At 35.7% G+C, this 14,456-nt stretch overlaps 1 protein-coding gene across 1 annotated transcript; it reads left to right on the top strand.

Moving 5' to 3' along the window:
• Nucleotides 1-361: 361 nt before the first annotated feature.
• On the top strand, nucleotides 362-10,895 carry LOC107848161 (probable BOI-related E3 ubiquitin-protein ligase 3; the record flags this gene model as incomplete). Its single annotated transcript, XM_047400132.1, has 2 exons — nucleotides 362-745; nucleotides 10,210-10,895. Coding segments are annotated over 2 exons (918 nt in total), but the record flags the coding sequence as incomplete, so codon positions are not given.
• Between the last annotated feature and the right edge of the window lie 3,561 nt (nucleotides 10,896-14,456).

Here is a 14,456-nt window from a genome sequence, read left to right as displayed (position 1 = left end):
CTTTCGGTGGGTCCGACAAACACCTAATGGAACGTTTGGAGAGTTTGAGCAACTTAGAATTGGAGTTAAAAGTTAGCCCTATATTAACTGAGATTGCTAAAACTGGAACATTGGTGTACTAATTGAAAATATGCGAGGAACATATCAACTTAGATTTGAAGAGGAAAACTTCATTATTATAGATTTTTCATCTAAGTTTATGCTCAAAGATAACAAGAGCCAGTGGGATCTTGCTGCAAAATTCTCAGGCATCACTCAATTTCTAGTTTGATGTTCCCTTGAATTAGTTCTAGGCATGCTAATCTTTCTGCTCCACGAATGAACTCATGCTGATATGTACATTGTTATAAAGTGTTTATAATGTGCTCTTTCATTTGCTACAGTCCCACTTGACTCCACTACTGATCCTGTAAATTATTTTGTAAATGAGCATCTTACGCCCCTGATTCGGCATAATAAACGAGGCAGGGAAGCAGAAGATGTTTCCAGGCAGCAAAAGCTGCACATTTCCTTGAATCATAATTTGGTTCATGATGACACTGAACAGCCAGCTAATGTTCTTGCACAAAATCCTGTATCGACTGGTTTAAAGCTATCATATGATGATGATAAACCCAACTCCTCTGTCACTTCCGCAAGTGGAAGTATGAATACATCAACATCAGTTATAATGTCTCTTGGTGACAACATTAAAACAGAAATGGAGCGCCAGAAGAAAGAATTTGATCAATATCTTAAGACTCAGGTATGGTACAACATTTGCCTAACATCTGACATATTTGCTTTTCTGGTGGATTTTTTTTTCTTTTTGGGGGTTTGTGGGGGTGGGTGTGGGGGTGAGAGAGGGTTCTTTGGTTTTCTCAACTGAATCAAAGCATATATGTTTGATAGTATGTTTTATTCTCACACTGTCAGTAAGGATTTGAGCCAGATGAATTGGTTCTCCAACATAAATGTCCTTTTAAGGAAAGTTTGTATACCATTCACTCACTTTTAGTATGCTTGATTCTTATTTGTTGGGTTATTGGGTCTTCTTCCTATATGGATAAATATGGATAAATAAAACCCAATTTGGACCATCCCACTTATGCCCATAGGCCCAATACTATGGGCCATATATATTGATCTTTTTAGGTCTTATTTCATCATCACAGAAGGAGAATTTCAGCAGCCATAGAGAGAAAACAATAGCAGATTTTCGCCCCTAAATTCTAGCCATAGTTGTCAACTTCAAATTGCGATTTCCGCTTCGTTTCTTGTCCGATTGAGCTGATTTTTGGACTGCTTGTTCCTCTCATCTCAATATTTGATTAGAAACTGACGGAGCTTGATTTGGTGGCCTGTAGCTTCTGTTCTTCATTCCCGAACTGTAGCTGCGTTTTGGTGCTTTCACTCCTTTTACTCTCTAGATTTTGGTGTTGTGGTTTATGTATTGTTGCTTGTTGTTTGACACTTGTTTGGTGGCCATTTTGGAGAACAATATTGTAACTCTTTGGTGATTATAGTGGAAGTTTGGTCCCGTGGCTTCTTACTCTTCACACTGAAGGGTTTTTCACGTAAATTTGGTGTCTCTTGTTCTTGGTTTTATTCTTGTCTTATCGTATTTGTATGGTGATTTATTTGCTGCCATATTATTTTGTTTTGCTTGGATTTGCTTGTCTCCTCTTGGTTCAAGTTGAAAGGGAAAGTTTAGACTTGGGTATTCTTTCGCTGCTACCCTGTCGGGCTCTTTGATTGTGTCCTTGCCTCTTTCCCAATAAAGTGGTATCTGAGCGAGGTTGTTATTGATTGTTGATTTGAACGATGGAGGCAAATATGAGCAAGATGGTGTGTTCGAATGGTAGTAACTATCATACTTGAAAAGGCAAGATGAAAGATCTTCTCTTTGTCAAGAAAATGCATTTATCTGTGGTTGCGTCTACTAAACCTCAATTCATGACAGATGAGGATTGAGAATTTGAGCACGTACAGGTTTGTGGCTATATTAGACGATGGGTAGAAGATAATGTTAGAAATCATATTGTGAATGAGACACATGCCAGAAGTTTGTAGGACAAGCTCGAGACACTTTATGCTTCGAAGACTAGCAATGACAAGTTGTTCCTGCTTAAGCATTGATGAATATTAGGTATAAAGAAGGCAGTCCTATTTTTGATCATATAAATAATTTTCAGGGTGTCTTTGACCAGCTGTCCGAAATTGGTGTAAAGTTCGATGAAGAAATTCAGGGACTTTGGCTTCTTAATACTCTGCCTGACTCTTGGAAAGCTCTTGGAGTTTCTTTGACTAATTCTGCTCCCGGTGGTATTGTGACTATGGAATATGTTAAGAGTGGTGTCTTGAATGAACAGATGAGATGAAGATCTCAGGCCTCATCTTCTTCATCTTCACACTCTGACGTTTTGGTTACTGAAGAAAGGGGGAGAAATAAGTCCAGAGGTCCTAATGATAGAGATAAAAGTAGAAGCAAGTCGAGGTCCAAATTGAAGAATGTTATATGTGACTATTGCAACAAAAAGGGGCATATTATGAAATATCGCTACAAGCATAAGAGAGATATGAGACGATAAAAGAAAGAAGCCGATAATGAGAATCGTGTTGCTGTTGTTGCTAATGATGATCTTTTTGTTGCGTGGAGAGAATGCCATTAATCTTGTTCGCGATGAGTCTAGTTGGTTTGTGGATTCTGATGCTACTTCTCATGTTACGCTAAAGAAGGAATTATTTTTTTCTTATACTCCAGGTAATTTTGGGATGTTGAAAATGGACAATAATGATGAAGTTAAAGTACTTGGCATTGGCACTGTTTGTTTGGAAAGTAACAATGGTTCTAAACTAGTTCTCATTAATGTCAAGCATGCTCCAGATGTTTGCCTGAATTTGATTTCTGTAGGAAACCTTAATGATGAGGTTAACACCCTTGGTGCTGGCCAGTGGAAGCTTACTAGAGGTTCAATGATTGTGGTTCGAGGTGACAAGTTGTCTAACTTGTACGTATTTCAGGGCTCTACTTCTAGAGTCTTGATAAACTTAGTGGAGAATGATACTTCATCAGAGTTATGGCATAGAAGACTGAGCATATGAGTGAGAATGGGATTAATAGTTTGGCTAAGAAAAATTTGTTTTCTGGAGTGAAACAAGCAAAGTTGAAAAATTGTGTTCATTGCTTAGCCGGTAAATAGAAAATAGTCTCTTTTCAGAGTCATTCGCCTTCAAGAAAGCTTGATTTGCTGGAGTTGGTGCATTCTGATTTGTGTGGTCCTTTTAAAGTAAGGTCTCATGGTGGTGCACTTTACTTTGTGACTTTTATTGATGATCATTCTCGCAAACTCTGGGCATTTCCTTTGAAGTCCAAGGATCAAGTACTTGATGTGTTCAAGGCTTTTCCGGCCTTGGTTGAGAGTCAGACAGGGAAGAAATTGAAATGCATCCGCTCAGATAATGGTGGTGAGTATATTGACCCTTTTGATATATATTGCAGAGAGTAGGGTATTCGGCATCAGAAAAATCCTCCGAAAACTCCTCAGTTGAATGGTTTAGCAGAGAGGATGAACAGAACTTTAGTTGAGAGAGTTAGATGTATGCTTTCAGATGCTAAGCTGCTAGATTCATTTTGGGCAGAAGCACTTAATACTGTTGCTTATGTTATCTATTTATCTCCTACTGTTGCTTTGGATGGTGATGTCCCTGACAGAGTTTGGTCTGGTAAGAATGTTTCTTTGATCAGTCTTTGAGTGTAAAGCCTTTGTGCATGTTCCTAAGGATGAAAGGTCAAAGTTGGATGTTAAAACTAGGCAGTGTATCTTCATTGGTTATGGTCAAGATGAATTTGGCTATCGTTTCTATGATTCAGTTGAGAAGAAACTTGTTAGAAACCGTGATGTTGTGTTCTTTGAAGACCAAACAATTGAAGATTTTGACAAAGCTGAAAAAGTCTTTTCTCAGAGCAGTGAGAGTTTAATTGATGTTGATCCAATTCCTTTGACTATTGCTCCCGAAGAAAATCTTCATGATGATGAAAATCAAGTTGATAATGAAGATGATGATCATGTTCAGAATGAACAGTAAGATGTTGTTAATGCTCCAGTGCAAGTTGATATGGTTGATCAACAACCAGTTGTTGATGCTTCAGAGAGTTCTCTCAGACGATCTACTAGAGAGAGAATGCCTTCATCTTGTTATTCTCCCAGTGAGTATGTACTTTTGACTGATGGGGGAGAACCTGAGAGTCTTAATGAAGCCATGGAAAGTGAAGAAAAAGAAAATTGGTTTGATGCTATGGAAGATGGGATTAAATTTTTGCATGATAATCATACCTTTTATTTGGTTAAGCTGCCTAAAGACAAAAACTTTGAAAAACAGGTGGTTTTTTCGGTGAAGCATGAAGATGGTAACCCAATTCCACAGTACAAGGCTAGATTGGTTGTGAAGGGATTTAACCAGAAAAAAAGAGTTGATTTTGATGAGATATTTTCTCCAGTTGTGAAGTTGTCATCCATTCGTGTGGTTCCGGCTTAGCTGCAAGTCTAGATTTAGAGGTTGAGCAAATGGATGTTAAAACTGCTTTTCTCCATGGTGACTTAGATGAAGAAATTTATATGGAGCAGCTTGAAGGTTTTGGAGTCAAGGGAAAAGAGAATTATGTTTGCAAATTGAAGAAGAGCTTATATGATTTGAAACAAGCTCTTGGGCAGTGCTACAGGAAGTTTGGTTCCTTTGTGAGTTAGCAGGGTTTCAAGAAAATTACTTCAGACCATTGTGTTTTTGTACAAAAATTCTCTGATGGTGACTTTATTATTGTATTGCTTTATGTTGATGACATGTTTGTTGTTGGTCATAATGCTTGCAGGATTCAAAAATTGAATCAAGAGTTGAGTAAGTCTTTTTCTATGAAAGACTTGGGACCAGCAAGACAGATTCTTGGCATGCAGATTGTTCATGACAGAAAGGCCAAGAAGTTGTGGTTATCACAAGAGAAGTACATTCAGAAAGTACTTCGAAGGTTCAACATGGATAAGGCTAAGGTTGTCAGTACACCTTTAGCTATGCACTACAAATTGAGCCCGGAGCATTGTCCTTCTAGTGATGATGAGAAGGAAGATAAGAAGAAAGTTCCTTATGCTTCAGCCGCTGGTAGTTTGATGTATGCAATAGTTTGTACAAAACTGGATATTGCTCATGCTGTTGGTGGTGTTAGCCGTTTTCTTTCTAATTCGGGAAGAGAACATTGGAATGCTGTGAAGTGGATTATGAGATATTTTTGTGGCACTTCTAGTCTGAGTTTGTGTTTTGGTACAGGGAAACCTATTCTTTGTGGTTATACTGATTCAGACATGGCTGGTGATGTTGATACTCGCAAGTCTACTTCAGGGTATTTGGTTACTTTTGTAGGGGGAGTTGTGTCTTGGCAATCTAGGTTGCAAAAATTCGTTGCTCTATCTACTACAGAAGTCGAGCTTATTGCTGCCGTTGAAGCTTGTAAAGAATTTTTTTGGATGAAGAGATTCTTGGGGGAACTTGGTTGTGCTCAAGAGAGGTATGTGCTTTATTGCGACAATCAAAGTACCATACATCTTGATAAGAATTCTACATTCATGGTCGGTCTAAACACATTGATGTGAGATACCATTGGATTCGGGATGTGTTGGATCCTAAGTTGCTTGAACTTGAGAAGATTCATACGGATGATAATGGTTCCGATAGGATGACTAAGCTTTGCCAAGAGGAAAGTTTGAAGATTGTTGCATAATCGTCGGGATGGCGGTCTTCTCTACATAGTCGGAAGGGGGAGAATTGTTGGGTTATTGGGTCTTCTTCCCTTCCTATGTGGATAAATAAAGCTCAATTTGGACCAACCCATTTATGCCCATAGGCCCAATACTATAGGGCATATATATTGAGGGTCCCTTGCATTTTACACCTCAAAGTGTCTTCCATTCTTTAACTTGCACCCTATCCTATTTATTTTTACAATTTACGCCCTAATCTCTTGGGTCCCTTGCATTTTACACCCCAAGGTGTCTTTCTTTTTTTAACTTACTTCCTATCCTATTTTTTTTACAATTTACACGCTAACCTCTTTATTTCCTTGCAAAATAGTAAAATTATTTTTTAATTATTTTTTAATGAGGGCAAAATAGGAATAACAATATACTCCCTCTGTTCTATTTTACTCGTTCCAATTTGACATTGCATATTGATTAAGAAAAATAATTAATAACATGACTATTTTATCATAGTACCTTTATTAAATAATGTTTATATTTTAATTTGGAGATAAAACAATTAATACTAAGGGTAAAAAAGGAAAAAAATTGTCTTGTCTTGATTAATGAAAAATAACAAGTAAAATAAAAAATCTAATTAGAAAATTTGGAACGAGTAAAATGGAATGGAGGAAATATTATTTTTTAAAATAAATTTATTTAATTTTTAGTGTAACGAACTTTCAAGATATGTTCTTGCATTCACATTTATCATCTAACTATTGTCATGTGATAAGTATTCTCACTTTAATTTGTAACTGCTAAAATTTCGTAGTGGCGTTGCTTCTGAATGGTGAAAGTACGGTGCAGTGAAATTTCTGGAGCCATATCTATATTAATGCAATCATAATCACCTATACTACCTGTCAGAAAGAAAATAATAACGTAAAGAAAGGATCAAAATATTGAGGAATGAATAGAATAGCAGCAGTTAAGAATAAAGCAAAAAATATAACACATGAATTGATGGAATTTTGTCTTTAACAATGTCTTCCTATATCACTAGTTCTGCAATATCAATCTTCTCTTAACTCAAATGGCATTCGTTTGGAATTTTCTAAAAATTTGAGTTTGCAAATTTTTCATCTAACTTCCTACACTAAAAATTAAATAAATTAATTTTAAAAAATAATACTTCCTCCGTTCCATTTTACTCGTTCCAAATTTCCTAATTTGATTTTTGATTTTACTTGTTATTTTTCATTAATCTCATTAATCAAGACAAGATAATTTTTTTTTTCTTTTTTACCCTTAGTATTAATTGTTTTATCTCCAAATTAAAATGTAAACATTATTTAATAAAGGTACTATGGTAAAATAATCATGTTATTAATTGTTTTTCTTAATTAATGTGCAATGTCAAATTGGAATGAGTTAAATAGAACGGAGGGAGTATATTGTTATTCCTATTTTGTCCTCATTAAAAAATAATTTTACTATTTTGTAAGGAAATAAAGAGGTTAGGGTGTAAATTGTAAAAAAAAATAGGATAGGATGTAAGTTAAAAAAAGGAAGACACCTTGGGATGTAAAATGCAAGGGACCCAAGAGGTTAGGGTGTAAATTGTAAAAATAAATAGGCTAGGGTGCAAGTTAAAGAAAGGAAGACACTTTGGGGTGTAAAATGCAAGGGACCCATATATTGATTTTTTTTAGGTCTTATTTCATCATCACAAAAAGAGAATTTCAGCAGTCATAGAGAGAAAACAATAGCAGATTTTCGCACCTAAATTCCAACCACAACTGTCAACTTCAAATTGCGATTTCCGCTTCGTTTCTTGTCCAATTGCGCTGATTTTTGGACTGCTTGTTCCTCTCATCTCAATCTTTGATTAGGAACTGACAGAGCTTGATTTGGTGGCCTGTAGCTCCTGTTCTTCATTCCCGAACAGTAGCTGTGTTTTAGTGCTTTCACTCCTTTTTTTCTCTAGTTTTTTGTGCTGTGGTTTATGTATTGTTGCTTGTTGTTTGGTGGCCATTTTGGAGAACAATATTGTAACTCTTTTGGTGATTATAGTAGAAGTTTGGTCTTGTGGTTTTTTACTCTTCACACTGAAGGGTTTTTCACGTAAATTTGGTGTCTCTTGTTATTGGTTTTATTCTTGTTGCCATATTATTTTGTTTTGCTTGGATTTGCTTATCTCCTCTTGGTTCAAGTTGAAAGGAAAAGTTTAGATTTGGGTATTCTTCCGCTGCTACCCTGTGGGCATTTTGATTGTGCCCTTGTCTGCCTTTCCCAACATTATTTCCTATTTTTCTTCTTCTGTTTTGATATGAAAACAGACAAGGACATTATATGTCCGACGGAGTTCACAACGTCATTTATATGTCACTTGGGATATCGTCTCCCAAGATATTCCTTGCTCTAAAGAATCAGAAAACTTTGCTAAACGATGTGCAACAATAGTTAAGGATCTAGGAATATATACAAAGTACTTTCTCCAAAGTAAAATCCATATGCCAAATCTACTCAGATGTCACGTTCAGTTCCCATGGGCACTCCAGTTCTTCTTGATCAACCACATCCTTTACATTGGACACGATTTACACTTTCCTCCATCTGTTTTGTATGGTTTTCTTAACACCCTCAACATGGTTTTACACCTATTTACTGAGGAATTTGGAGGTCAACATAGTACATGACCAAACTATCCCCCATCTCTCATTTTATCCTCTATGTGTGCTGCTTGCACCTTCTGCCTAATGTAGTCATGTTTAATCTTGTCTAATAATCTTGTAAAGATGTATATCCATCTTAGCATCCACTTCTCTGCAACACTCATTTGAAAATGTATTAGATCTTAGCAGCCAATGATCGCTCTCGCTTAATATTGATGATCTTATTACTATTCAATAGAACTAGTTTTTACTTTGTTATACATAATTTTATCACATAACGCCCCGGCGACAGTTCAATCATACCTATTTTAATGGCCAAGTACTCAGATCGCCCCTCAAACTGCACACCAGTTATCAGATAGACACCTTAACTATTCTAACGATCATAGACAATTCTACTTGGCAGAGGTGTCTCTTGAACAGTCGGATCCCAACATGCCACATGTGTGAGATTGAGTACGTGTTAGATCAACCAATCAGATAGTGACAATTTTATTATGAAAAAACAATAGATTTTTTTTTTTTTTTAAAATGAATTTGGCCAATTCTTCTTCTTCAACCAATTTGTATCCTCTTTTCTTCTCTTTGCCCTCCCTCTCACTCCAGTCCATCGTCCATGTTGGGTTTTCTCAACCATCATTTTAGTAGGCCAAAGTTTGCTTCATATTTAGACTCATTTAATCAAACGAGATCAAGCGAAGTTTGGAAGGCTCTCCACCTTTCACATTGAAGCTTCTAGTATATAGATTTTTCTACGGCCAAATTTTCTCCCTTTTAAATTTTGCAAGGAACTGTTTCCTTAATAGAGTTGCAACAAATTTTAAGCCCTAAAAAGGGTGAGATGCTTAAAACTGTGAATGGGTTTCAGAAATTGGTTGTTCTAACCTATTGAATCACCACTTTCCTTTCGAAGATTGATGCACAGTTGTAACATATGCATTAACACTTTTGTGGGACTTAGAGGGAATGGAAGGAGGAAGAAGATTAGTGTGGACAGAGAAGATGATGTTTGGTGCCTTTAGCCATTTTAGCATTAGTTAGTCCATCCACATGCTTAAATCCAAGTGAGATACACACTTTGTGCCATGTCAGTTGGAGGCATTTTAATAGGTGCATTTTGAAAATAATTCGAGTGTCTAGTAGCTCACCTTCTCATTGAGCTGTTGAGGTATCTAGATGAAAACTAATACCGAGTTTGAGTGGCTATCTATGTGTTTTGGTCAACCATTCTTCTGAACATTTGAGGCTAGGTTACACTTCCTTTGTATTAAATCACAAATAAAGCATATCAACATCTTTTGGAAAGAAGTTGCAAGATTTTTGGAAGAAGTAACAAATTAAAATAATTTGGTGTTATTTTTAGAATTGGTTGGACGCACACCTATGATACTGTGGTATCTTATTAAATAAAAAGATATAACATGCAGCATCTTTGAGGAAAGCCATTATAAAAAAATGTGGATGATCCAAGGAATTAACGAGGCATGAGTTGCTTTTTACCTTTGAAATTAGTCAGGCAAACACCTACATATTTTTGTTCACTGGAAGAAAGGAAATAATAGCTGGCGTCATTGAAAAGAGGAGCAACGAATTAACGAAATGTTTACATGAATTGGTCCGATATCGTGAAAAATTATAATTTCTATTAGTCTTTAAGTAGGATTATGCTCACAAAATAGGGAGTAATACTTCTTTAAAGAAGAACTAACTGTATTTTGTTCACATTAACTTTTTTTTCTCAAGAACGCCTACGCATGTACAAATTATTGAAACATCATATGTTACCCAAGTTAATTTAATGTTGTTAATTCTTTCGCCCTTTACAGGAAGAAACTTGGGCTAGAGGTGTGAGAGATATAAAGCAGAGACACATGGCTTCGTTACTGACTGCAGTCGAGAAAAATGTTGGCACTAAGTTGCAAGAGAAGGATATTGAGTTAGAGAACATAAATCGGAAGAACAGAGAACTTGTTGAACGGATGAAGCAAGTTGCAGCAGAGGCACAAAATTGGTGTTACAGAGCCAAATGTAACGAATCTTTAGTCGGCACATTAAAAATGAACCTTCAGCAAGCGATGCAGTCTGCTGAACAAGGAAAAGAAGGGAGCGGAGACAATGAGCTAGATGATGCTGTATCCTACATTGATCCAAACGATAGGCTCAGCATCCCTAGTGGTTCTGGCAAGTGTACGTCGACGAAAAAAGCCATTATCTGCAAGGTATGCAGATTGAAGGAGGTGTCCATCTTATTGATGCCTTGTAGACACTTGTGTTTATGTAAAGATTGTGAAGGATTGGTTAGTGTATGTCCAATCTGCCAGTTGATGGCAACTGCTAGTGTTGAGGTGTTCTTGTCTTGAAATATGAACAAAATAACACCAAGGCAGAAGGAATAATCTCATACAGATATTAGATAATTATTGTGGATTTACTTTTTCTGTATTTACCGTACAGAAGCAACTTGTTGAAATTGAGGTTTAACTATCATGGTTCTTGATGCTTCATTAGAATTTGGCCATCTATCTTCTACTTTTATGGTTCATTTGTGGAACTATTTGTTTTTCTTACCAAAACATGATTTAAATTAGAGAGCCATGGATCACATTTTGTGAAATCTTATCCTCCTTGATGCTAGTAGGATACTACCTATTAAACAGTGGCATAGGTAGCAATATTGGAGCATTGGAGGATTGGTTCGCCCTTTACAACCAAAGATTATATATTTGTTATTGAAATGCAATTTTTTTTGTTAAAAGTTAATCAGGCCTTTAATTATTCATGCAAGAACTTTTCAATTTGCAAAAAGGCTTAATACAAACATTTTATCTTGGCATCAACTTATAACTAAACACTCAAACTTTGAAGATGCATGTCTCCTCAACTGGTCTCAGTTATATAAGTTGAATACTCCTAACTTACAAAACGATCATTTAAGTATCTCCAAAATTTATGTGTCACGTCGGTGTTAATGTTTAAAAGATATATTGGGGACAAGTTGAGGTATGTATATGTTCATTTTTGACTTGATACACACCTTAAGAAACAATAAATGATAGGGGTAATTTTACTGTATCATCCTTTGAATATAATAAATTTAATGCTTTGAAAAATGCATTAGGTAATGAATAATATTTTATTTAGAAAAATTATTAAAAAAAATACAACTGTTATGAGATATATCAATTATAGAGAATGTCTATCAAGATCTATTTGATGCTTATCAGGATTTGATGTATTTATCTTTTAGTGTGGAACTAGGGGCAAATTCCTCCTATAAATAGAAGTTCTTTATTGTAAATCATCCCTCAAAGAGAAGAAATAAGAATTACTCTCCCTATTCTCTCTACTCTTCTTCTTTATTCTTTCTTGTTTTATAATACGTTATCAGTACGAGACTACCATTTCAAATTTGTAGGCTAAGGGTAAGATATGGATAATTTTCAAGAAGATATTTGTTTGATTGATTCTGACACTACACATACGATATTCAAAGACAAGAAATATTTTTTTCATCTAAATATGGACAAGATTAACGTTACTACAATTTTTGGTAACGCTAATTTGATTGAAGGCTTCGAAAAAATCATTATAATCTTGCCCAAGGAAACTAAACTCGTCATAAATAATGCTATGTTCTCTCCCAAGTCTCGGAGAAACATGATGAGTTTTAAAGATATCCGTGAAAATGGTTATCATATCAAGACATTTGATGAGATGAATCTTGAATATCTTGGTATCACCAAGAATGTCTCTAGGCAGACATGTGTTGTTGAAAAGTTTCCTACTTTATCTTCTGGCCTATATTGGACAAAGATTTGTACAATTGAGGCACATTCTATAGTAAACCGAAAGTTTACTGATTCCAATACTTTCGTACTTTGGCATGATCGTCTGGATATCCAGGATCAATAATGATGAGATGAATAATAGAAAATTCAAATGGGCATTCATTAAGGAACTTGAAGGTTCTTTCGAATGGTGAATTTTCATGTAATGCTTGTTATCAAGGCAAGCTGATTGTGAGACCATCGCCAACAAAAGTTGAGATTGAGTCCCCCACGTTCTTGGAATGCATACATGGGGACATTTTTGGACCAATTTACCCACCAAGTGGGTCGTTTAGATACTTCATGGTCCTAATAGATGCTTCTTCTAGATGGTCTCATGTGTGCCTTTTGTCATCTCGTAACTTGGCATTTGCAAAATTATTGGCACAAATAATACGATTACGGGCACAATTTCCTGATAATCAAATTAAGTCTATTCGCCTTGATAATGCTGTAGAATTTTCATCCCAAGCATTTAATGATTATTGCTTATTGATTGGGATAAGAGTGGAACATCCTGTACCCCATGTTCACACTCAATATGGCCTTGTTGAGTTATTAATTAAACGTCTGCAGTTGATAGCAAGACCATTACTGATGAAAACTAAGTTGCCCACTTCTGTTTGGGGTCATGCAATTTTGCATGCTGCAACACTTGTTCGTCTTAGACCGATAAATTATCATAAATTTTCTTCGTTATAATTGATTTTGGGTCAAGAGCCTAATATATCTCACTTGAGAACTTTTGGGTGCGGTGTATATGTGCCTATAGCACCACCAAATCGCACTAAGATGGGCCCCCAAAGAAGGTTAGGAATTTATGTTGGGTTTGAATCACCCTCTATTGTTCGATATCTTGAACCATTAACGGGAGATATGTTCACTACTCGATTTGCAAATTGTCGGTTTGATGAGATATTTTTCCCAAAATTAGGGGGAGAAGATAGTGATATCAAAAGAGAAATTTTGTGAAAAAATCCATCACTATCTCATCTTGATCCAGGTGCTTCTATTTGTGAGCAAGAAGTACAAAAGGTTATTCATCTGCAGAAAATTACAAATCAAATGCCGGATGCATTTACTGATCTGAAAAGGATCACCAAATCACATATTCCTGCAGAGAATGTTCCAATTCAAATTGATGTCTCTAAAGGACCATCCACTAGTGTCATAGCTAATGAATCTAAAGCACGCTTGAAGCGTGGCAGACCATTAGGTTCTAAGGATCGAAATTTGAGGAAAAAAAAACAAATGGTCAAGATGACTCTGCGAAAGATCCTCATATGGAAGCTCAAGATTTGAGCAATGTTGATATCCCTGAAGGGATCAATGAGCCTGAGACTCAAGAAAATAAGGAACTATTCATAAATTCAAGTTATGTTGAAACTAATTTGAATCAATATGAAATAGTAGTGGATCATGTCTTTGCATACAATGTTGCAACGAAAATCATGCAAGATAGCGAGGATCTTGAACCTCGATCTATCACATAATGTCGACAAAGAAATGACTAGCCAAAATGGCAAGAAGAAATTCAATCTGAATTGAATTCACTTGCCAAGCGTGAAGTTTTTGGACCTATAACTCAAACACCTAATGGTGTTAAGCCTGTTGGCTATAAATGGGTCTTTGTTTGAAAAAGAAATGATAAAACTAAAATACAAAGGTATAAAGAACGCCTTTTTGCACAAGGATTTTCACAATGGCCTAGTGTCGATTATGATGAGACATATTCACCAATTATGAACGCAATAACATTGCGTTATCTTATTAGTTTCACTATCCATAAGAGACTTGAAATGCATTTGATGGATGTAGTAGCAGTCTATCTATATGGATCACTTGATAATGAGATATACATGAAAATTTCCGAACGATTTAAAATGTCGAAAGCATATAATTCAAAGCCTCGGAAAATGTATTCCATTAGATTGCAAAGATCATTGTATGGTTTGAAGCAATCTGGATACATGTGGTATAATCGTCTTAGTGAATATTTATCTAAAGAAGGTTATACGAATGATGAAATTTGCCCATGTATTTTTATAAAGAAAAAAATATCGGAGTTTGTTATACATGCTATCTATGTCGATGACATAAACCTTATTGGAACGCCAATAGAGCTTCAAAAGACAATTGATTACCTAAAGAAAGAATTTGAGATGAAAGATTTCGGAATGACAAAGTTATGCCTTGGTTTGCAAATTGAGCTTTTGACAAACGGTATCTTTGTCCATCAATCTGCC

The sequence above is a fragment of the Capsicum annuum genome, chromosome 11 (assembly GCF_002878395.1).
Source record: "Capsicum annuum cultivar UCD-10X-F1 chromosome 11, UCD10Xv1.1, whole genome shotgun sequence".
Lineage (NCBI taxonomy): Eukaryota > Viridiplantae > Streptophyta > Magnoliopsida > Solanales > Solanaceae > Capsicum > Capsicum annuum.
Note: the sequence above shows the minus strand (reverse complement) of the source record. Positions and strands in the feature narration are given on the sequence as shown.